This window comes from Hyperoodon ampullatus (genome assembly GCF_949752795.1).
Source record: "Hyperoodon ampullatus genome assembly, chromosome: 11".
Lineage (NCBI taxonomy): Eukaryota > Metazoa > Chordata > Mammalia > Artiodactyla > Ziphiidae > Hyperoodon > Hyperoodon ampullatus.
Window position 1 is genome coordinate 27,984,680 of NC_136924.1, and position 23,725 is coordinate 28,008,404.

Consider the following 23,725-nt stretch of genomic DNA (forward strand, 5'->3'; position numbering starts at 1 on the left):
TCACTTGAGAAGTAGGGAAGACAATACATATCTCAGAGGATTGCTCAAAGGATTATACGATATAATGTGAATAAAATACATATTGTCTGGCAGTTAATAGACATCATAAATATTAGTTCATAGTCTCCTTCTAAATGAGCCATTTAAGAACAGTGGCTTGTCAAATGGGGCAGAGGAAGAGAAAGAATCTGATCACCCACCAAAAGTTATTGTTCCCTACTTTGCCTCAGTTCTACTCTGGTAGAAGTTAGTTATCAACCTCCCTTTACATTTTTTTTTTTTAGCTGTTAATGCCTATTTCTATACTTAATATAAATGCAATCACATATTATGTGCTCTTTTTGTGTCTGGCTTCAACCTTATGTTTGTGGGATTCACAATATTGTTGTGAATATGCTGTTGCATAAAGGTGTAGATTATTCATTACCCTTGCCCTATTCATTGTGAAATACATTTTATTTCATTGTGAAACTTTACTTTTTTTTTTTTTTTTAATTTATTTACTTATTTATTTTTGGCTGTGTTGGGTCTTTGTTTCTGTGTGAGGGCTTTCTCTAGTTGCGGCGAGCGGGGGCCACTCCTCATCGCGATGCACGGGCCTCTCACCATCTCGGCCTTTCTTGCTGCGGAGCACAGGCTCCAGACGCGCAGGCTCAGCAGTTGTGACTCACGGGCCCAGTTGCTCTGCAGCATGTGGGATCTTCCCAGACCAGGGCTCGAACCCGTGTCCCCTGCATTGGCAGGCAGACTCTCAACCACTGCGCCACCAGGGAAGCCCTGAAACTTTACTTTTTAAAATAACTTTAAAGTTTAGCATTCTGATCAAAAAGAATAAAATACCTAGGAATAAACCTACCTCAGGAGGCAAAAGACCTGTACTCTGAAAACTATAAGATGCTGATGAAAGAAATTGAAGATGACACAAACAGAAGGAAAGATATATGATGTTCTTGGATTGATTAGAGGAATCAATATTGTCAAAGTGACTATACTACCCAAGGCAACCTTCAGATTCAATGCAATCCCTATCAAACTACCAATGGCATTATTCACAGAGCTGGAACAAAAAAATTTTAAACTCTTATGGACATATAAAAGACCCCGAATAGACAAAGCAATCTTGAGAAAGAAAAATGGAGCTGGAGGAATCAGGTTTCCTGACTTCAGACTATACTACAGAGCTACAGTCATCAAAACAATATGGTACTGGCACAAAAACAGATATTTAGATCAATGGAACAGTATAGAAAGCCCAGAAATAAACCCATGCACCTATGGTCAATTAACCTAAACAAAGGAGGTACAAATATACAATGGAGAAAAAACAGTCTCTTCAATAAATAGTGCTCGGAAAACTGGACAGATGCATGTAAAAGAATGAAATTAGAACATTTTCTAACACCATACACAAAAACAAACTCAAAATGGATTAAAGACCTAAATATAAGGCCAGATACTACAAAACTCCTAGAGGAAAACATAAGCAGAACACTCTTTGACATAAATTGTAGCAATAGTTTTTTGGATCCGTCTCCTACAGGAATGGAAATAAAAACAAAATAAACAAATGGAACCTAATTAAACTGAAAAGCTTTTGCACAGCAAAGGAGACCATAAACAAAATGAAAAGACAACCCATAGAATGGGAGAAAATATTTGCAGTCATGCAACTTATAAGGGATTAGTCTCCAAAATATACAAACAGCCATGCAGCTCAATATCAAGAAGCAAACAACCCAATCAGAAAATGGGGAGAAGATCTAAATACACATTTCTCCAAAGAAGACACATGTGCTTCTCCAAGAAGCACATGAAAAGATGCTCAACATCACTAATTATTAGAGAAATGCGAATCAAAACTACAATGAGGTATCACCTCACACCAGTCAGAATGGCCATCATCAAAAAGTCTACAAACAATAAATGCTGGAGAGGATGTGGAGAAAAAGGAACCCTCCTACACTGTTGGTGAGAATGTAAATTGGTACAGCCACTATGGAGAACAGTATGGAGGTTCCTTTAAAAACTAAAAATAGAGCTACCATATGATCCAGCAATCCCACTCCTGGGCATATATCTAGAGAAAAACATAATCCAATCAGATACAAGCACCCAATGTTCGCTGCAGCACTATTTACAATAGAAACAACCTAAATGTCCATCGACAGATGAATGGTAAAGATGTGGTATATATATACAATGGAATATTACTCAGTCATAAAAAAGAATGAAATAATGCCATTTGCAGCAACATGGATGGACCTAGAGATTATCATACTAAGTGAAATAAGACAAACAGAGAAAGAAAAATATATGATATCACTAATATGTGGAATCTTAAAAAATGATACAAATGAACTTATTTTCAAAAAGTAGAAACAGACTCACAGAATCAGAAAATAAAGTTATGGTTACCAAAGGGGAAGGACAAATTAGGAGGTTGGGATTAACATATACACACTACTATATATAAAATAGATAATCAACAAGGACTACTGTATAGCACAGGGAACTCTACTCAATATTCTAATAACATCTATGGGGAAAAAGTCTGAAAAAGAATAGATATATGTTTATGTATAATTGAATCACTTTGTTGTACACCTGAAACTAACATAATATTGTAAATCAAGTATACTCCAAAATCAAAAATTTTTTTAATCCATTAAAAATAATAAAGTTTAGCATTCTGTTTAAGTGGTTAAGATGTTTAAAAAACCTACTGTTATAACACTTAAGTAGTCATTTATAGAATATTTTGTTTGTACTTGTTAACACGTAATATTACGTTTTAAAAAAGCATCATCTTCAAATTGTTTTATGTATATGTTTCACCTCTCCATCAGATTTATTCTCTATTTTAGATGAGAAATCTTGTCAAATATTTGCCCTATCACCCAAACAAAGTACACTCAATATATCTGGAATCCAATTTAACAAATATTTATTTTTATCTAACAGAGAACACTGTGATAAGCTTTCTGGAGCATTTAGAGAAGAATAAGACACGGTTATTGCTTTCAGTGAGATCAGAATCTAAATGAAAAAATATAATTGAAATGCCAAAAATAATCCAAGAATAACATACAGCTGAATATTCATTTTATAAATATTTACTGTACCAGGCAGGGGCTGAACGCTGAGTCTAAGATGATGAATAAAACATAATCCCTGAATGAGCCTGAACTGGCAACACAGACTGCTGTCCTCTGGGGAAAAAATGGAAGAGACCTTTAGCAGAGCTGGAAAGTAACACCATAGGGAACCTAAACTGAAGTTCTCCAGAGCACTTCCCAAAGCAGATGACTCACGGAGGCTGATTATTAACCGAAGATTCTCAGAGCAAAGAGATGAGCACACAAAGTAGACAGCTTCCACCTAAGACCAGCAAAGTAACAGTTATGGTTACAGATAAAAGAATGGTTTTGGACTTTCTTTTGGCCAACCAGAACCATTGCCAACACTTCATATTATACCTGAATTAATGTTACAGATGAAATAAAACAATCTGTATCTAAGCTAAAAGAAAAGGCAGTATGGCTACCTAGGGAATCATTAGGACGTGTTTTCTTGGTCAGGCCTGAAAAATCTTAGGTTATGGTAGTGAAATATATTCCACTCCCTTCTTACAATACTTCTAATTATTCTTGTTTATCTCACACTTAATGTTTATTGTCCAGTGTCTCAAATGTTTCAACCCAGCCACTGTCCCATCATATGTTTCAATAAATAATTCAAAGACCCCTCCTCCCAAAAGGAATTACGCTGATGGACTCAAACTGAAAACCAGATGCCTCATCTTCAAGAAGAATCAACAACAGAGGTGAAGGTCTGGACAATCCTTAATGAAATCCTGCAGCTTTGACTGAGTGAGGAACAAGAGTGGAGACTGAGAAAGTAAGAAGTTCCCACACTCCCAGGAAAAGACTGATCTTTAGCCATGGTAACAAGAAGCCACCAGAACTGCTTTTAAATTCATTCGATCAATAAACAACTTGCCTTACTGAATGCATTTAGAAGGCAGCCGATCAATGATAGTCCTTGCTTCTGAAGTAGGCAATTAGGAACAAATCCGGTCCAATAAATATACCTCTGAGGACCAACTAACAACAGAAGTCACACCCAAGTATCCATATCTCTACAGTTGACATAGGCCTACTCAAGCTTTTGAATATCTGCCCATCCCTGAACTCCAGGCATCCCTAAAACCCTATAAAAGATCAGTAATTTGCTCTGCTTGGAGAGATTTCCCCTGATCCTTTACAACAGTGAGCAATAAATTCAATTTTGTTTTTTTACTTTGGATATTGAATGATGGTCTCATCATCTTTTGACACCCTTTAAACACCCCTTTTAATAAATGCGAAAATCTTTAGAGACCTTTGCTTTTACACATTTCCCTAGATGGTACAAAAAAACCACAACTTAGATTAGCCTTGTTATGCAGAACTAACACAGACATTTAGCTTTAAAATAAAAAAGAAGTATGGTGCTAAACATCTATTTTTTTAAATAGAAAAAAAATTTAAATGATCGAATCATTCAAGTCAGTATTTTCTGGCTGAATATTCTGGGGTCACAATCAACCAAGATTTTTTTTTTTCCCCCTGCGGTACGCGGGCCTCTCACTGTTGTGGCCTCTCCCGTTGCGGAGCACAGGCTCCGGACGCGCAGGCTCAGCGGCCATGGCTCACGGGCCCAGCCGCTCCGCGGCATGTGGGATCTTCCCGGACCGGGGCATGAATCCGTGTCCCCTGCATCGGCAGGCGGACTCTCAACCACTGGGCCACCTGGGAAGCCCCAACCAAGATTTTATTCTGGCAAATTTCTTTAAAAATAGTTTTTATGCTTTCCAAGTAAGTGCCTTCACATAGCTGTAAGTTGTTTTTTTTTTTTTCAGATGATGTGAAAATTCCTCTAAGTCATGCCTGCAATTGCAGCAGAACTCGGAGCACAGGCAGTAACATCCTAACCAGCACACTAGAAAAAGAGGACTCAGCTTCCCTGGTCCTAACTGCATCCTCATCAGGCTTGACAGGATGGAAAAAAGCTCCCTTTCTGAATGCCTTGCTCCACAGGGCTCTGGCATGCCGTGCCTCCAATGAGGCAGGTAGTCATTTCATCTTCTGTGCTTACTGGCCTGGAGCCCAAGCATACCTGTCCAGAGAATTTATCATAAATATGGATTTAGGAAAGTGTATCAATTTTAAGACCCTACAACCTAAGCTATAATAGCATAACACACTATTGTATCACAAAAAGGCAATCCCAGGGCTAAAAAGGAATCTCAAAAAATCACCTGTTTCAACTTCCTTCCTTCACCGTATTAATCAACTCCCAAAGGTAAAGTAGCTATTTTTGCAACTATAAAAAAATTATTGGAACTGTAGGTCCTCCCTTTACATTTCCTTTATCATTCTCTTCACACTTTCCATTCAACCCAAGCTGACAGACAGAAACCACTTAAGAGACAGAGGCAGAACAGTCACAGAAAGAATAAAGAGATCCTTACTTTCCCGTTGGAATCTGGTGGACTTAAATCCTGAGGAATGAGTGAAGTCAGGCAACCTGTTAAAATCTCCTGGTTGCTTAGCTCTTTCATTTGAGATGCCATCTGGGAATAGGATTTGACTCAATGTTGTAATAAAAGAAAAGACACAACCACATCATTTAATAGGGGCCTACTATGTGCCAGGTATTATACCTGCTGTGCAAAGAGGAATCATTATCCTCATTTTACAGGCAAGAACAATAAGACCCCCCAAGGAATTAAGTAACTTGCCCAAGGCTAAGCCAATTAACTTGCTCAGCTATTGGGTGGGTATCCTGGGATTCCAATTATGGCCACGTTACCACCATATGGCTACATTTTCCTTACTTAGAAGAATGACTCCAAGGAATGAGTCGGGTATTAGAATCATGGTAGAGACTCAATGCTAGATTCCACAGGATCTGATCCACTCAGTGATACCCTAAGAGACTCACTGCCCCAGTAATCCACAGCTATTAGAGATGATGATATTAAAATGATAAGACAATAATAGCACCTTACATGCATTATCTCATTTCATCCTTATAACAACCCACAAAGCAGGTCTATTCTTAGCCTCTTTTTACAGCTGAGAAAACAGACGAGAGATTACCTTGATCAAGGTGACACAGGCAGTGGGTGGTGGAAATCAAAGCTCAAGCCCTTCCACATTATATGACACTGCATCAGAGGAATGTGTCAGATCTCTCAAGTTTGTTGGGAGTGGGAAAAATGTTGGAAATCATCATTCTATAGAATAAAATGAACTCTTCAGTCTGGTCTGCAAGACCCTTCATGATCTTGTCACAATATGTAGTTTTCAACCTTATTTTCCATCACTCCCTTTCATAAACCCTATGCTCAAGAAATTTTCTTAGTATTTCTGTAAATACCCTGAGTCTTCTCATTTACTTAATGCTACTTCCTTTTTGCTGAAGTGGCATTTTCTGTGGATTCCACAAAACAAAATTTTATCCATTATAAAGGTTCCCTCCCTACCTAGAAATATACTCTCCCACTACTGAACTTCCACAGCACTTAGTCCTTCTCTCAGGACCTATTCACATCCTTGACTGGATTCCTACTTGACTTCAGTAGACACAGATTCCATATAAACTCTGTGGAACGAATGCAATTTGGAGGCAAAACACCTGGCTGGAAGAAATATGAAGATCTAATGAAACCAGGGAGAAGAGGCAGCTTTAAGCCTCCAAGAACTGCCATCCTGAAAACTATGACCCTCACTAAGAGCAAAACAAAATGTCAAACTTATTCTTGTAAAACACAGTGGTTAGGATTGTAGACTGGATCTGGACTCTGCCTTGCTGAGTGGACTTGGACCAGCTACTCAACTTCTCTCCAGGTCGAGTGCCTCATGTGTAAGCAGGAACTAAAAGTATAACTTACCTCATTGGGCTGTGTTAAGTACTCAGTGAGTTCATACATGTAAAGTACCTAGAACAGCGCATGGCTCAGAATAAATGCTATATAAATATTTGCTATTACCATTTTGGAAACTCTTAAATATATATATTGAAAAAGTGGCTCAGACCACCAAACCTCAAGAAGGGATCTGTCAGAGATGGAACATTTTCAGAATGAACAATTTAGGTGATAAGGAGATAAGCCGGCTTTTAATATAAGAGAGCCAGTACTCTTTTCCTCTCAAAAGTTGCAGATCAAGAGGAGATAAAGCTGAATACTATAAAATAACAAAAGTCAAATTATGGCAGAAAGAGGCAAATACAGACTTCTAGGTAAAATACAGAGATATGAGAACACAGAGTGCACCCAGGAACCTGAAAGAGACTGTTTTAGGCTGAACAAATGTAAAAATAGATAGCTTCTAACTTAAAAAGACCAATTCAAAATTAGCTATTTGGACTTGGAATACAATTTTTAAGGAAAACAACATGTTATGTATTGCCTGGGTTCTCTGGCTAACCCATAAAAGCCAATTTAACTTAATATTACCTTAGCAGCAATTATAGATTTTAATATTAAAGACTGTTTTAGTTGCCAAATAATGTTAATATTAGCATATACATTATTAATTATGTACAACAATGCTTTGTAACAAATCACCTTTACTGTAGGAGTGGGAATTCACAAAGTCAACTATTAGAAATGTAGGAAGGGATCTGAGTGATCACTAGGGCTACTCTACTTCGTGGTTGGCCCCGGAATGTCATGGTATGCTTGTGACTCTAATCATAATTATTAACAGCTCCCTTTCATTCTCGAAAGTGTCCTGGTTTGGACTAAAATTATATGGTTACCTTAGTGTTAGTATCTTCACCCTTGTGTTACAAGTAAGGAAACCAAGCCACAGAGCAGGGCTGTGACTTAGACAAAGTTATGGACTTAGGAAGGGACCGGACTTAGAACTCAGAAATATCTAGGAGTCTTCCTATTACACTGCCTGGACTCACCAGTAACAAGGTGATGGCAGTGACTGAGATGGGCAGGATTTGGACACCAGCCATACGCGTGAGATATAAAGTCTATGCAAGCAAGGCTCTCCCCATCCTGGAGGAACTTTACAGGGTCAGGAGCTGAGGGCTGAGAGATTTAGGGGATCTTTGTGTACCTAAGCCTGGCCTAGTTCTCTGTGCACTTGTGGCTTCTTGTCCACCACCCCTACTGATGTGGCAAAGATTATGAGAGAAATAAATTAGTTTTGGACATGTTAAATTTGAAACAACATTTCAACATTTAACTAGAGATGTAGAATAGGAAGCCAGACTGGAGATATCAGTTTGGGAGTTAGCAGTGAAAGGGTGGTATCTGAAGCTTAGGGCACTCATCAGAGGAGCAGGAAAGAGTTCTGCAGTAAAGAACAGGGGTCAAAAGGAAGGTGAATGGTGAGGAGATGAAAAAGGCCTTAGCGCACTGAATAACCAGCTCCAAAAATGAGAGGAAAACAAAAATAATGTCTACAACAATAATGATGATAAACTGTAGCTACTACCATTACTGGAAACTCTTTACGTTCCAGCAACTCTACCAAGTACTTTATATACATTAGCTTAGTTCTCATTACTATCCTCTGAGGTAGGGAAAAAAATAAGGCCAGAGATGTTAGGAAGCTTGACTGAAGTCACAAAATAAGCAGCAGAGCAGAAATTCAGACTCAGCTCTTCCTCTAAAGAGCTCTGTGATCTTTCTACAATGTTCTAAATATTGGATCTTATCTTCCCTCTTTTCCACTTTGTCCTTTGTACGTGATGATTTATAAGGCTTATATTTTTCTTCTGTGAAAACATTTATTTGTATGTCTTTGTAGTTAACATAATGACACTGAGTCATGTGAATGTGACGTCAGAACTAAGATGTTGCCAATGCTTCTGTTAGCAAGTACGTGGACCATATTTCTGCCCCAAGCATGTTCTACTAGATGAGAAATGGAAGCTGCTTGCTCTTAATTTGCACTATTTGTGCTGTGGGTGTGTTCATGGTACAAGCATAGGTTTCAAAACAACCACGAACTATTATTTATAAAACAGAAACACTTTTTAGAAAATTCATAATTCATTATCCAGATTATTAATTTTATTATGAGGGTCACTCATTTGCTCATTTAAGTTTGGCTTGGGCTTTGTTGACAATAATTTTTCTTAAGAACACGAACTTGTTGGGAAATGTAAGATGGTGCAATTTGCACATAAGTATAAAATGAAAAAACAAACACTGCCTACTGAAAGGCAGTAATAAAAACTAAGGAGACTTCTGCTTTCAAAATTATATTAATAAGAAGTATAAGTATTACTATTTTGCTAAGAGTAGTTTCATATTTATTGATATTAATTCAAGTTTCTCATCAGCTACAGTATATATTCTGATCCTCTCCTCCAAAAAAAAAAAAAAAAACCTATTAAAGCACTTTTAAACAATGAAATCCAGGCATAAGCACAAAGTGTTATTCTTAAGTTACACAGGAAGATGCTTATAACTTACTGTTATAAGGAGGTAAGTCTTAGGCTCCTCTCTAATTATTTTTTGCATTTAAGCCTCATCTCCCACAGCTAAGAGAAGATCCTAAAGGGCAGGGACAATATCTTCTATTTCTTTTGTACATTGACTAGCAAGATAATGTGCACTATATAGTTGAAGATAATGTGCTTGGAAGATAATGTGCACTATACAGTTGACAAAATCCCGATATTTATATTTTTAACTTTACGAAATGAGAATTTGTCATTCCACCATTTAAGGGAACCATTTTGTCTCTCCCAATTAAAAAACAGATACAGCCAGGTTTTCCACAAGCTTTCACATGAATTTCCCATGGAATTTGGTGCTGCTAGAAGTTTAGAAAAGTTCTTAGTAACCTAATTTTCTATATGAAACAATCAGTGCCTAAAAGAGGGAATTAAAATTTTCATTTAGAAGTGTTTTTGAGTCATTCTTTATGAATTATATTAACAAACACTTTGGTGGAATTTAGTAGGGCTCTAGGGCTAGAAAAGTCTCATTTTTCTTTCCCACTGAAATATTTTATAGCAGAAAAAATACTAACATACTCCATGTGTCTATCTTTTTGCCTTTTGTCATCCAAAGTTTAAGCTTTTATCTCTTCACAGACAAAGGAAGCATATTTAGGAATTCAAACACAAAGGAGAACTAGTAGAGGCTTTAAATTAAGTAGGGAAATGAACTACAATGTGCTGCTGTTCCTTCTTTGCTCAAGAGATCATCCGTCTGCTTATTTGATTGATAGTTATCATTGTACCTTCTCAGGTTTATTATGCTGTCCAGGTACTATGTCCTTGAAAAAAAACTGCAGGGAATAAGGCAAATAAAAGAATTAGAGACAGAAAACCCTGAGGAAGATATCAAAATTCCCTTCTGTACATCTTACTTTTTTTCCGGTATGTGGGCCTCTCACTGTTGTGGCCTCTCCCGTTGCGGAGTACAGGCTCCGGACGCGCAGGCTCAGTGGCCATGGCTCATGGGCCCAGCCGCTCCGCGGCATGTGGGATCTTCCCGGACCGGGGCACGAACCCGTGTCCCCTGCATCGGCAGGCGGACTCTCAACCACTGCGCCACCAGGGAAGCCCCTTCTGTACATCTTAGACGGAAGGCCAACAAGGTCCATCACAGCCTGGAATTCCTTATTACGCTTTTGATATCACAAATTAACAGGTTTTGAGCAGTCAATGGAGCATCTGAATAAGAAAGATGTGAAGGCAGAGGAAATGACTGCTTAGAGAGAAAGAACCCAATCATCTCTAAGTTTGTAGAAGAAAGTATACTCTGGTTCTATGAAATCAAAGTTGTGGGTTCAGTGGGCTAATTTGTTGACACAGATGAAAAATTCTGCTCTAAAGCCAGTGACTGTACCCTTAGCCACAGCTAGCAGTCTCACAAATGCTGACTGATGGCACGGAAGGAAGAATGGGTAATCAGCATGGTTAAAATGCAGTGTGGTTGGTGGTGTACTAAATATGGATGCCTTTTGCACATTACTCCAGCCTTGACATATTCCAACTACTATGATCGCTCTTGGGCACCGGGCGGGAACATGAGTAAGAGTATAATCCATCACACCTACTGACTGTGGTTCAGTGGCCTTAATGACATATAACAAAAACACATTTGTTAGGTTCCTTCTAATTTCAAGACACATAGTAAATACCTAAACAATGAAATGTGTGACATGTAAGTAGATTTTTAAATTTAAAAAATAGTTTCAAAAAATGGAGTCAGGGCTTCCCTGGTGGCGCAGTGGTTGAGAGTCCGCCTGCCGATGCAGGGGACACGGGTTCGTGCCCCGGTCTGGGAAGATCCCACATGCCGCGGAGCGGCTGGGCCCGTGAGCCATGGCCGCTGGGCCTGTGCGTCCGGAGCCTGTGCTCCGCAACGGGAGAGGCCACAACAGTGAGAGGCCCACATAACGCAAAAAAAAAAAAAAAAAAAAAAAAAAAAAAAAAAAAAAAAATGGAGTCAGGGCTTCCCTGGTGGCGCAGTGGTTGAGAGTCCGCCTGCCGATGCAGGTGACACGGGTTCGTGCCCCGGTCCGGGAAGATCCCACATGCCGCGGAGCGGCTGGGCCCGTGAGCCATGGCCGCTGAGCCTGTGTGTCCGGAGCCTGTACTCCGCAACGGGAGAGGCCACAACAGTGAGAGGCCCGTGTACCGCAAAAAAAAAAAAAAAAAAAAAAAAAGCTCTGAAAAACCTTAATTTAAAAAACTCCTTACTATGTAAAAATTCAAACATACACAAAAGTACACAGAATACTACACATTATCCCCACAGCAGTCTCACATTCCATCCTTCAGCTTAATCAATTTTCAACTCACTTCCAATTCCCTTTATCTAAAGCCAACCTTGCACTTGCCCTGGATATCAAGGATGTCATCTCTAAACATTTCAGTAAATCCTTATAATTTTGACTGAATTCTGATAGAATCTGTGGTATTTTCTGTTTTATTTTTCATTGCATTTTATTTTATTTCTTATTTAAAAAAATTTTAAATACCTAGGTCAGTGAAAGAGAAAATTTGAGCAAGGAGAAGAAAATTTAGATTTTTCAGTTTTTCTGGAATTTCTAGTACCTAAATTCAGTTGTAAACTTTCTTCTTCCTGAAGGGGGTGACAGTGCTAGCAAGATACAGTCATTCAGTATAACAAATACTAATTGAGCACTAGGAATGGGGCTGGGTGCTAGAGATTAAAAAAAATGTGTAAAACAAAGGCCCTTTCTCTAGAATGGGTGAGACAGACACAGGAACAGGTTATGTCAATGTGAAGTAGAAAAGCTAGGATAATGGTATTCACAAGGTACCATGGGAACAGAGAATAAAGGCACCAAATTAGGTATTCAAGAAAGACTTCCAGGAAGATGACATCTGAGTAAATGCAAAAATACTGCAAAGAACTGTCATGATGTCATTATAATAAATCCAATATAAAGCTTCTTTCAAGTGGATTTCCTTCATTCAGTTGGTTGGGGAAATTAGGTGGTGTGGGGAAATTTCCTTAAAGAACGTTAGTCTGGGAAGAGAGTGAAATATCAAGAATTCAAAAAACAACGACTCTATCATGTCTCATGGAGGATACCAAAAGAAAAAAGTCTCCTCAAGGAGGTAGGAATCTAGGCAGAGAGAAATTAAACAGGCATTAGAAAATTTTACTATATAATATTCAATCAAAATATAGAGTCTAGTGATGGGAAGACTGGTGTGGACTGAAATATTTGAATAAGGGCTGGGACTTAAACCAAGGTTTTGAATATAAATTTAATCCAGATCCAAAAAGGAAGTCAGTCAAGTAAAGGATATTAAAAGATGAGTCTTAAGTGGTGAAGGAGTCTTTGTCTTTAAAAAGTACATATTTAGGGACTTCCCTGGCAGTCCAGTGGTTGAGACTTCGCCTTCCAATGCTGAGGGTGTGAGTCGATCCCTTGTCGGGGAACTAAGATCCCACATGCCTCATGGCCAAAAAAACCCAAAAAAAACATAGAACAGAAGCAATATTGTAACAAATTCAGTAAAGACTTTAAAAAATGGTCCACATCAAAAAGAAAAAATCTTTAAAAAAAAGTACTTATTTATTCTGTCCATCTTTGGACTGAGTGAAGTAGGCAGGGAAAGGTCAAGATTTTTTATCTCAACCTCAGTCTCTAAAGAGATGTGTGAATGTGTGTGCTCATGTATGTGTTATATATGTCAGTGTCAGAGCATGAAGATTTGATTTGACAATTTACAATCTGATTCTAAGCTATTGCATTGAAATAATGCACAATGTCAGGTGCAAAAACAAAGATCTACTCTGGCAGATTATCTGATTCTTAGGGAGAAAGTAAAAACTAAAACCCATAAAAATGAAAGTTGTAAAAGACACATAAGAAAATTCAGTCAATACTATAAAATTTTTAAAAAATCCAACTGTTATTCAGAGATTAATGGCTCACCATTTACAATTCCATGTTAATAACGATAACAACAGTAGTGTCAGCTAACACGCATATAGCATCTACTATGAAGCAAGCTTTATGTAATTAATTCATTTAATCCTCAAAAGTGACTATGAGGTAGGTAATACTATAGATCTTCCTTGACTTATGATGAGGTTACATCCCAAAAAACCATGATAGCTGAAAATACTGTAAGTCGAAAATGCACTTAATACAACTACCCTACTGAATATTGTAGCTCAGCCTAGCCTGCCTTAAACATGCTCAGAACACTAACATTATCCTACAGATAGATGGGCAAAACCATCTAACACAAAACCTATTTTATAATAAAGTGCTGAATAGCTCATGTAGTTTACTGAATCCTGTACTGAAAGTTAAAAACAGAATGGTTGGGTACAGAATGGTCTTAAGTGGATCGGTTTATCGGTTGGTTGCCCTCATGAGCACGTGGCTGACTGGGAGCTGTGGCTTGCTGCCACTGCCCAGCAGCATAAGAGAGCGTCATACCGAATATCACTAGCCCAGGAAACGATCAAAATTCAAAATTCGAAGTACGGCTCCTACTGAATGCGTTATCGCTTTTGCACATCATAAAGTTGAAAAATCGTTAGGTCGAACTGTCTGTATCCCTCCCACTTTACAGAGGAGGTAACTGAGACACAGAGAGATTAATAATTACTCTCCTCAACTCTAGTTTTTCAAACTTTACTGGTCAGAATTTAGGTCAGAGGTTAACAAAAGACATATAGGAATACTGTGAGCATAAGGTTGAAATCTGATATTTTTATGAATTCAGAAAAATTTCTTATATCCTTCATGAACTTAAGAGAAATGATGCATGATAGTATGTTGGCACAGAACCATAAACATAAACATCAAATCCATCCATGAAGTGAAGAGGTAAAGTTACAAATAGGAACTTGCTCTAAAAATGGCATGTTTACAAACAGACCAAAGAATAGTCTCTTAAATATTTCCCATAGGATTGAGGAATGCATCTTTTTCATAATACTTACACACATGGAGAACATAAATTATAATAAATGACCATATCATATGTAGCAATAAAGATAGCCAGTAGTAAAAATGCATTTGAAGTAACTGTTGTCCCTACTGAATAGTAGAAAAATAATACTCCCGAGGTGGAATTAGTTGCTTTTTCTTCCAAGCTCTGACAGCAAATTATGTGTAGCTATTCCCAGCATTTATATTCTATTACAATATAATATAGTTATTTGTTCATGTAGTAGTCTTCCCTCCAGGCTATGAGTCCTTGAGGATAGGGTCTGAATTTATTCATCCTGGGATTTAAAACCCATCCCGACACCTAGTAGAATGAAGGTTTATTGAATGAATAAATGAATGAATGATTTGATAAGTGACTTTTAACAAAATCTTGGGTGCTATAAAGCATTATAGAAAAGTTTAAAATATCCATTAAGTCATAAGGGTTTTTGTTATTTTATGAGCGGATTCTTGTCTCCTCTGCCTGGCATTTAAGGCCTTTCTACATTGGCCCTAATCTACCTTCTTAACCTCATCTTCTCTTCTTTTAGTTAAATCCTCTGTATGAATTACTTGCTCTTTCTGGCATAAGCTCTGTGCTTTCTCATCTCTATGCTTTTACTCAGTAACCTCCAAAAGTTTTAGCTTATGCAGCCCTTTCAATATAAATGAGTATACTTACGTAACACTGTGCTAATGTTTACTGTAAAGCAGTCAAAAAAATAGGAGAAAATAGACATTTTAAACAAATGAGGTAGACATATATAAATAGAAGTTTTAACCTTCTCTTTCTGTACACAATGCATTGTTTTGCACGTACTTCACTTTAAAAATCACTGATTTATATCAGAAGGACAAATCTCAGAGAGTATTTGTGAGAATGAAGTAAATCTGTACATGTAAAGCACTTAGAACAATGCTGGTCATACAGGAAACACAGTAAATGTCAGTTAATTTCATTAACATCATTATCATCAATGCAGTTTCTTTCCACATACTTATCCTCCAGCTCCACTCCTACAAACCCCCTGAAGGGGGGGGGGGTTATCTTATCTTTTCAAAGAACTATTTGAATGCATCTCTTAAGTTAGGATTTCTCACTGTAGGAGCTACAAAATTCTACAGAGCTTAGCAAGAAGCCATGGCTAAGAAGCCAAAATAAAGCTGGAACAGTTAGAAAAAAATTTAGGATGGGTTTATGGAAAATGAGGCAAATGGAAAAACATGTGATTATTAACCCAAAGAAAAGTAAAATACACGAAAAGGAAATATAATACATTATCTGGCTCTATAGTAAACAATGTTTAGATAGACCCAATAATAGAAACATTGACTACGAATTTAACCAAAAACTGTTATATAACCATATGGGAAAGATGTGGCATTATAACAGCCCCCAAATCCTCAACTTTTATTAGCAAAAGTCTAAAGGAGATTAATCATGAACTAGAAATTTAGGCATATTTCTTTAAAACTTATAGATAAATACCAGAAGAAATTTAAGAACAATAGGGAAAAAGAGATTTTCTTTCTAGAAGCTTCTAGAAAGATAAAAGTAGATCTGTACCATGAGATCAGCAGTGAGAATGGCATGTGTTGTTCTTTCCAATGGTAGTAGGAGAAGTTAAAAAGCAAGGAAGCAATGCCTTCAAAATTCTAAAAGAAACAATTCTATATCCAGTCAAGCTATTCATGTAAAAGCATTTTACAAAATGCAAAGACTCAAACATTTTTCTCCTATGCAGCAGTCTTTCTCAGGAATTTATCTGAAGATGTGTTCATACAAAAGAAGAGAACAAATAAAAGGGAAGACACAGAATCTAGGAAACAGGAAATTCAACGGTTCTATTGATCAAATCATATTAAAAGTTATTGGTTTTAAGAAAATCAAATCAATATGAAGGCATTCAGCTGATTTTTGAAATGTTAAAATATTTCTTATGCCTTTAGATTTACAGTTACACTTTACATCAATCTGAGCATAAAAGAGATTGCAAGAGGTTTCAACTCTTACCTGTAACACAGCAGCAAATAAGTATACTACTACGAAGATTACAGTTAAAGAAGTGTGACCACTTTTCATCAAATGAATAGTGTAGAGGAAAATTAAATGCCCAGGTATCACTAAAAGCAGTAGAACTTGAGCAGACTTATTATTTACTCCTGTAATATAAAATGCAAAAGTTGTTAAAATCATATTGTGGTGAATAATAGGTCACAGTTGTTAAAGTCTGAGGATTACTTCTAGTTACTATATTGCATAGAATCACATAAAATTCAATTGCTAAAAATAAATTTTAACTATTTACAATTTACTTAATTTTTAAAAATTCTCCCTATATGTTATATATTAATTAAATAAAAGGTGGTTGATAAAAACTTGCTATGAAGAACACTGGTCAAACTATAATATCTATTATAAAAACAGAGGGAAGACAAAAGAAAAAATATGAAGTTCTTAAAGTACTGAAATGTGTTTTTTTCCCTACATCATTTAATTCCTTTTTATTGACCATTTTAATGACTAAATGACATCTCATGATCTTCTAATAGCGGACCTTTGGTTATGAAATGTTTAAATTTTATTTTTCTTTTAGAATTCTTTCACTGCAATTAAAAGACTGGGCATTTCTGATCCTCATTCAAAAGTTACATTTATTACATTACATTTATTTTCATCAGAAAAAAATTTGTCAAGAATTTAAAATTGTGGTTTAGTTTTTTGGACATCATATGCCTGCGACATAATAATGTCCTTGTAACTGAGGTTATCCCCTCTCATTCTGCTTGTTTGGGATCAAATGCTTACATTTAGAAAGGTCCAAAAGATTAATATACAAAAGACAGATGGTATATCTGTCTCCCTAAATCACCTAACAGTGCTTTCTTATATGCACAAGGTTCCTCTTTCCTGACTCCTAAAACAAGATATCCCAGAGAAAGAGAAAAGAGAAAAACTATATAAAGCTCCTCAGCAACTGCAGAATTGATCCAAATTGTTTTTTTGCTGTTGTTCACTGAGATTTAGTGAACAAAATCTATTCTAGTATTTAAAATCTATTTAGCTCTCAGAAATGGAAAACTATGCAATATTCACAAACAAAATATGTATTCAACAAATGTTGCCTGCCTATACTCATAGAGAGCAACAGTTCCTGAAATAAAATATGCAAAAATCCACAAGCACCTACCTGGACCAAAAAAAGTTCTAAATGGGTAGTAACCACCTTTGGGTTCATCGGGCAGTTCTCCTGGAATGCTGTGTAAATGGAGGTAAGTAGAAATCCTGCTAGCCTGAATGGCTACCAAATTACCACCAATACCTGAAACATAAGGAAAAACAAACAAGGTAGTTATCTTCATATTTTAAATAATGTGCATACATTCAACAGAATACAAGCCTCTTTATGTCACATCCTGGGCCAAGAAAACAAACAAAGAATTCTTCTGAAATGTTGATTTATTAAATGTTGAGGTAGATATTCCAAAGACATAAAATCACTGCTGTGAAAGACTCATTCATTATTTTTTCAAATCTAACTCACTGTTTGGTCTGAAAGCAGAGTAAGTAATTTTTAAAAATTACTATCACAACCAAGATATAAAACTAGGTAACAAGATATTTCATGTTTATCATCTTAATGACAGGGAAAACAAGCTAGATTTATTCAAATAGACAAGGCTTGATACACGTCTCTCAGGTTACTAAAGAAATGGGTATAAGACACTGAAAAAATTACTCAAGAAAGTCATCTTTTAACCTAGATTATCTTCTCATATACTCAGAGGAAGGGGAGTTGATGCCTAGAAGTGAAATGAATTCCAAAGGGTGGTAAGTGCCCCCAAGGTAAGTTGGGACACCCAAACTCTTTCTCCTTTGACAGATTATGGGAGGAAGAGGTAGTAGTCATAAAAGCAAGTAGGAAGGAAACAACTGAAAATTTCAAATTCTTTAATGCTGAGTGTGGGCTAACATAACCATTTAGAACACCTGGGAACCCTAGACACAAGGGGAGTCTACATTCACGGGTCAACTATTTCTGCAAGCCTCCCCTGGGCACTTGTGAGACAGACTGAGGTAGGACAGAACACTTGAGAGAGCCGACCTTGGTGGCACACAGCAAGAAATCACACCCATTTCTGACTCCCTCTCTCATATGAAACAAAAGCTGCTTGAGGTGATGAAGGAAACACTCCAGCTACCCGACCCCAGGCAAAGATCAACTGCCACTAGAGGAAGAGTAGAAGCAAAAGCTGTCTGCTGCTGGAGAAGTGGAAGGAAATATTCCTGCTTAAGACCAATCTGAGTAATTCATTGGTCTTAAGAAACACTGAGAAGGCCTCACCTCTGTGGACCAAGTGCATAGGAACAGCCTAAGATTGAGACTAGTGCAAGAGAATCCCAAATCCCATCTCATGCCTTGCACCATGTAACAAGCAACAACAACCTACCGTGAGAAGACAAGCAAGAGCACAGATAGTTAAGCCTTTCATGCTCCAGGCATACAGCGCTCCAAGCTTCACACTGAGCATAAGGTAGCAGGAGCTCATTGATAAATCTAAGTCAGTGGTGCACTGAAGGTAACTATAACAACCACAAAAACCAGACCCAGCTCAACTACTGATGAGACTCACACAGTCCTCCATACTAATGACCTAATAGAAGAAAAAGCCTGCCTTTAAGGCGTAAATAATATTTATCTCAATCTCCAATGTTCTTTTATACACAATGTCCAGCATTTGATAAAAAATTTCTGAGACAGTAAAAAGCAATAAAGAAAACAGACTATTGTCAGGAGTTAAGAAGTCAATAGGACCAGACTCAGGACTCAGGTGTTGAAACTATCTGACAAGAACTTTAAAATTACTATGATTAATATGTTAAAGGATCTAGTGGGAAAGAGGTTACAATATGCATTATTAAAAGATGGGAACATAAATAGGTTAAAAGTAAAGGTACGGAAAAAGATATACCATATAAACACTAGGGGAAAGAAAGCTAGAGTGGCTATATCAATATCAGAAAGATGAAAAAAAAGACTTTATAACAGGGGATGTTACCAGAGAGAAAAACAAACACTGAATAATGGCTGAGGAGGTCAACTCATGAAAAAGACATAACAACCTAAATGTAGTTGCACCTAAAAAATAGATCTTCAGAATACCCACAGGAAAAATTGATGAAACTGAAAAAAAAAACAAAAAAAACCAGACAAGTTGGTATTTATACTTGGAGACTTTATCACTCTTCTCTTATTAACTGGTAGAATACATAGATTTTAAAAAAATCAAAACTATACAGGAGGGCTTCCCTGGTGGCGCAGTGGATGAGAGTCCGCCTGCTGATGCAGGAGACAGGGATTCGTGACCCAGTCCGGGAAGATCCCACATGCCGTGGAGCGGCTAGGCCCGTGAGCCATGGCCGCTGAGCCTGCGCGTCCGGAGCCTGTGCTCCGCAACGGGAGAGGCCACAACAGTGAGAGGCCCGCATACCGCAAAACAAACAAACAAACAAACAAAAACTATACAGGAGATTTTAACAATAATAACAACCAACTTGATCTACAGGACGCTTATAGAACACAACACCCAACAAAAGCAGAATACATATTCTTTACAAATATACACATGGAACATTCACGCAGATAGACCATACTATGAGCCATAAAACAAGTCTCAATAAATTTGAAAAAACTGGAACAGATAAAGTATGTTTTCTGGCTACAACAGAAAAGATAGATATTTGAGAATTCCCCCAAGTGTTGGAAAGCAAACAATATACTTCTAAATAACCCACAGGTCAAAAAAGAAATCACAAAGGAAATTTTAAAATATTCTGAATTTAATGAAAATGAAACACAACATATTGAGATTTGTGCACACAACATCATATTGAGATAAGTACTGCACATAAAGCAGTCCTTAGAAATTCACAGCATTAAATCTTATATTAGAAAAGAAGAATGATCTATTATCAATGATCTAAGGTTCCCATCTTAAGAACCTAGGGAAAAAAAATTAAACTGAAAGAAAGCATAAAGAAGGAATAAGAAGTATAAGAGCATAAGTCAATGAAATAGAAAACAGAAACAATAGAGAAAAGAAATGAAACCAAAAGCTGCTTCTTTGAATAGATCAAGAATAAAAGAAGATACAAATTTCAATATTAAGAATGAAAGAGGAGTCATCACTACAGACTATGCAGGATTAAAAGAATAATATGGTTATACCATGTTCCAGCTTTATGACAGAAAATAATAGCTTGGGTGAAATTTTAAAATTCTTTGAAATACACAAACTATAAAAACTCACTTGGCAAGAAATACATAACATGAATAGCCCTATACCTATGAAGCAGTAGTTCTCAGCTGGGGGTGATTTTGCCACCAATAATTGAACCCCAATCCAAAAAAACGAGATTTGGCAATACCTGGAGACATTTTTGGTTGTTGTAATTTGGGATGTTTCATTGGCATCAAGTGGGCAGAGGCCTGAGATGTTCCTAAACAACCCACAGTGCACAGGATGCCCCCCCCACAATATGAAATTATCTGGCCTCAAATATCACAAGTGTCAGGATTGAGAAACCCTATATTGAGGAAATTGAATTCATAGTTAAAAACTTATTCACGAAAAAAACCCTTCAGGGCCTGATGCCTTCACTATCTGGAAACTGAGAGAACATGCCTTTAAATAACTTGTGAATTAAAGAAGAAATCATAATAGAAAATTTTAAACATTTGTATTTGAATGGAAATTAAATATTACATACAAAAGCAAGTGGGGTGCAGCTTAAGCAGTAATGAGAAGCACACTTAAAGTCTTAAACGCATATACTTAAAAAAGAAGGAAGACTTACTGACCTAAGCATCCATCTCAAGAAGTTGGAAAAGATAGAAATATAAACACAAACTAGAATAAGAAAAGTAATGAAAGAGAAAAAAGTAAGAAGATCAATAAAGCTAAATATCAGTTATCTGAAAAGAGAAAAAGAGTAGGGACAAACAATAGGAAAAAAAAGGAAGTCATAATTCCAATTACTACCAATATTTTAAAAATAAGATTATGAACAACTTTATGCCATTAAACTTGAAAATTTAAATGGGAAAATATTCTAAAATATATATAACTTAAAAAAATTAATTCAAGAAGAAATACAAAATCTGAATCATTCTATGACTAAAGAAATTAAATCTAAAATTTTAAATCTTCTTCAAAAAATCACCAGGTCCACATAAGTTGTTTGCTTTGTTGTTGTTGTCTTTTTCAAGTGAGTTCTACCAAATATTTAAGTACCAAATAATAATAAAAAGAATAAATTACAAAATCTTACATTACTTTCCAGTATAAAGTGCATGAGTAAGTATATCTAACTCACATAATGAGACTAGCATAACTCTGAGTTCAAAATCCAACAATGACAATATGAAAAAGGAAAATTATAAGCCAATCTTATGAATAAAAATAAATGTAAAAAAGATATCAAACTGTTGGCAAGCCAAATCCAGCAAAATGTTAAATGTGTAATATATCACAACAAAACTGCATTTATGCTAGGAATATAAGGCTGATTTAATCATTGAAAATAATATAATACGGTACATTAACAAATAAATGAAGGAAAAAATAATATGATTATATGAATAAATGCAGAAAAGTTGATAAAATTCATCATTTTATTATTCATTATTAAAAACTCTTAGCAAACCAGGAATTGAGGGGTACTTTTTTTTTTTTTTTTTTGCGGTACACGGGCCTCTCACTGTTGTGGCCTCTCCCGTTGCGGAGCACAGGCTCCGGACGCGCAGGCTCAGCGGCCATGGCTCACGGGCCCAGCCGCTCCGCGGCACGCGGGATCCTCCCAGACCGGGGCACAAACCCATGTCCCCTGCATCGGCAGGCGGACTCCCAACCACTGCGCCACCAGGAAAGCCCCTGAGGGGTACTTTTTAAATCTGATAACTACACATGCACACACGCACTCATACACGTGAAATCTGTGATATACAAAAGAGGTATTGCAGATCAATAAAGAGTGGTATAGATTTTTCAATAAATAGTACCAAGACAGTTATTAATATGCCCAAAAAACCCATGAAATTGGACCCCTATTCTCATACTATACACAAAAATCAGTTCCAAGTAGATTAAAGGCATCATGTGAAAGGCAAAATAATTAACATAATTAGTGTAGAGACTTATTAAAGTTTTAACTCATCATGATCACTGGTTATATTTTTTTTTTTTTTTTTTTTTTGCGGTACGCGGGCCTCTCACTGTTGTGGCCTCTCCCGCTGTGGAGCACAGGCTCCGGACGCACAGGCTCAGTGGCCATGGCTCACAGGCCCAGCCGCTCCGCGGCATGTGGGATCCTCCCAGACCGGGGCACGAACCCGTGTCCCCTGCATCGGCAGGCGGACTCTCAACCACTGCGCCACCAGGGAGGCCCAACTGGTTATATTTTTAAACTACAGCAGAATGATTACATTGGAATAGCTTCCCTTAATGTCAGAAATGCTTTCTCGCTATCACGACATACCCTATCTACACTTCTATTAAGAGCAAGTCTATCAGCATTTCTTTTAAATTACTTAAATTTCTCACAGACTAACTGCACTACTAGAGCTAGCGGAGAGCATTTAAATATTGTCACATAAATTAATAACATTAATAAAAAACAGATTTCCAACATACTAAATAATTAGTGAGAGCTTTCAGTATCCAGAAGACCTAATTTCTAAGTGCCTTATTGCTAGAATGAGCTCCACTGATAATAGAAAGTTTGATAGTATGAACAAATTCAGAAGGTTCATCAAAGGACTGCTTTAAAATCCAACTTCATGTTTTATTAAATTTAGAAATATATGTTTCCAGCAAATGTTTAGCACAGAATAGATTTCACACCATAGAATATATTTCAAATTATGTCAATAATTCTTTTGGGCATTCCTAAGGGAACCTGAAGTAAAAGTTCATTTTGTTCGAAAGCAAAGCCTTACAATCAACAGCACAGCAGATCTAGTATCTTCCATATATACCTACATATTTTGGCCGTCTCCACACATCTCTGCATTTTCACCTCTCCTCCTTTCATGACTCTTTATCAGAACTCACACACAGGAACTGCTCTTTTAGTTTCAAGACCTCTAAATGAAGGCAGGTACATTCACCTCTACCACTTCCTTCCAATGTACGTGTCGGCAACCTGATGAGTGACTTACAAGGTCTCCAAATTTTCTGCTTCCCTTACCCTAGATCATGCATTCTTA

At 36.9% G+C, this 23,725-nt stretch overlaps 1 protein-coding gene across 1 annotated transcript in view; it reads right to left on the minus strand.

Moving 5' to 3' along the window:
* The window catches only part of SLC41A2 (solute carrier family 41 member 2), a gene marked incomplete at its 3' end in the record, with an annotated part of 107,571 nt that overhangs the window by 17,619 nt on the left and 66,227 nt on the right, over nt 1-23,725 (minus strand). Inside the window, exons 8-9 of the mRNA XM_079714386.1 lie at nt 17,648-17,779; nt 16,471-16,619 (exon numbers count right to left, since the gene is read on the minus strand). Coding sequence (XP_079570512.1) covers nt 16,471-16,619; nt 17,648-17,779 — 281 coding nt within the window. The remainder of the gene's footprint in view (nt 1-16,470; nt 16,620-17,647; nt 17,780-23,725) is intronic.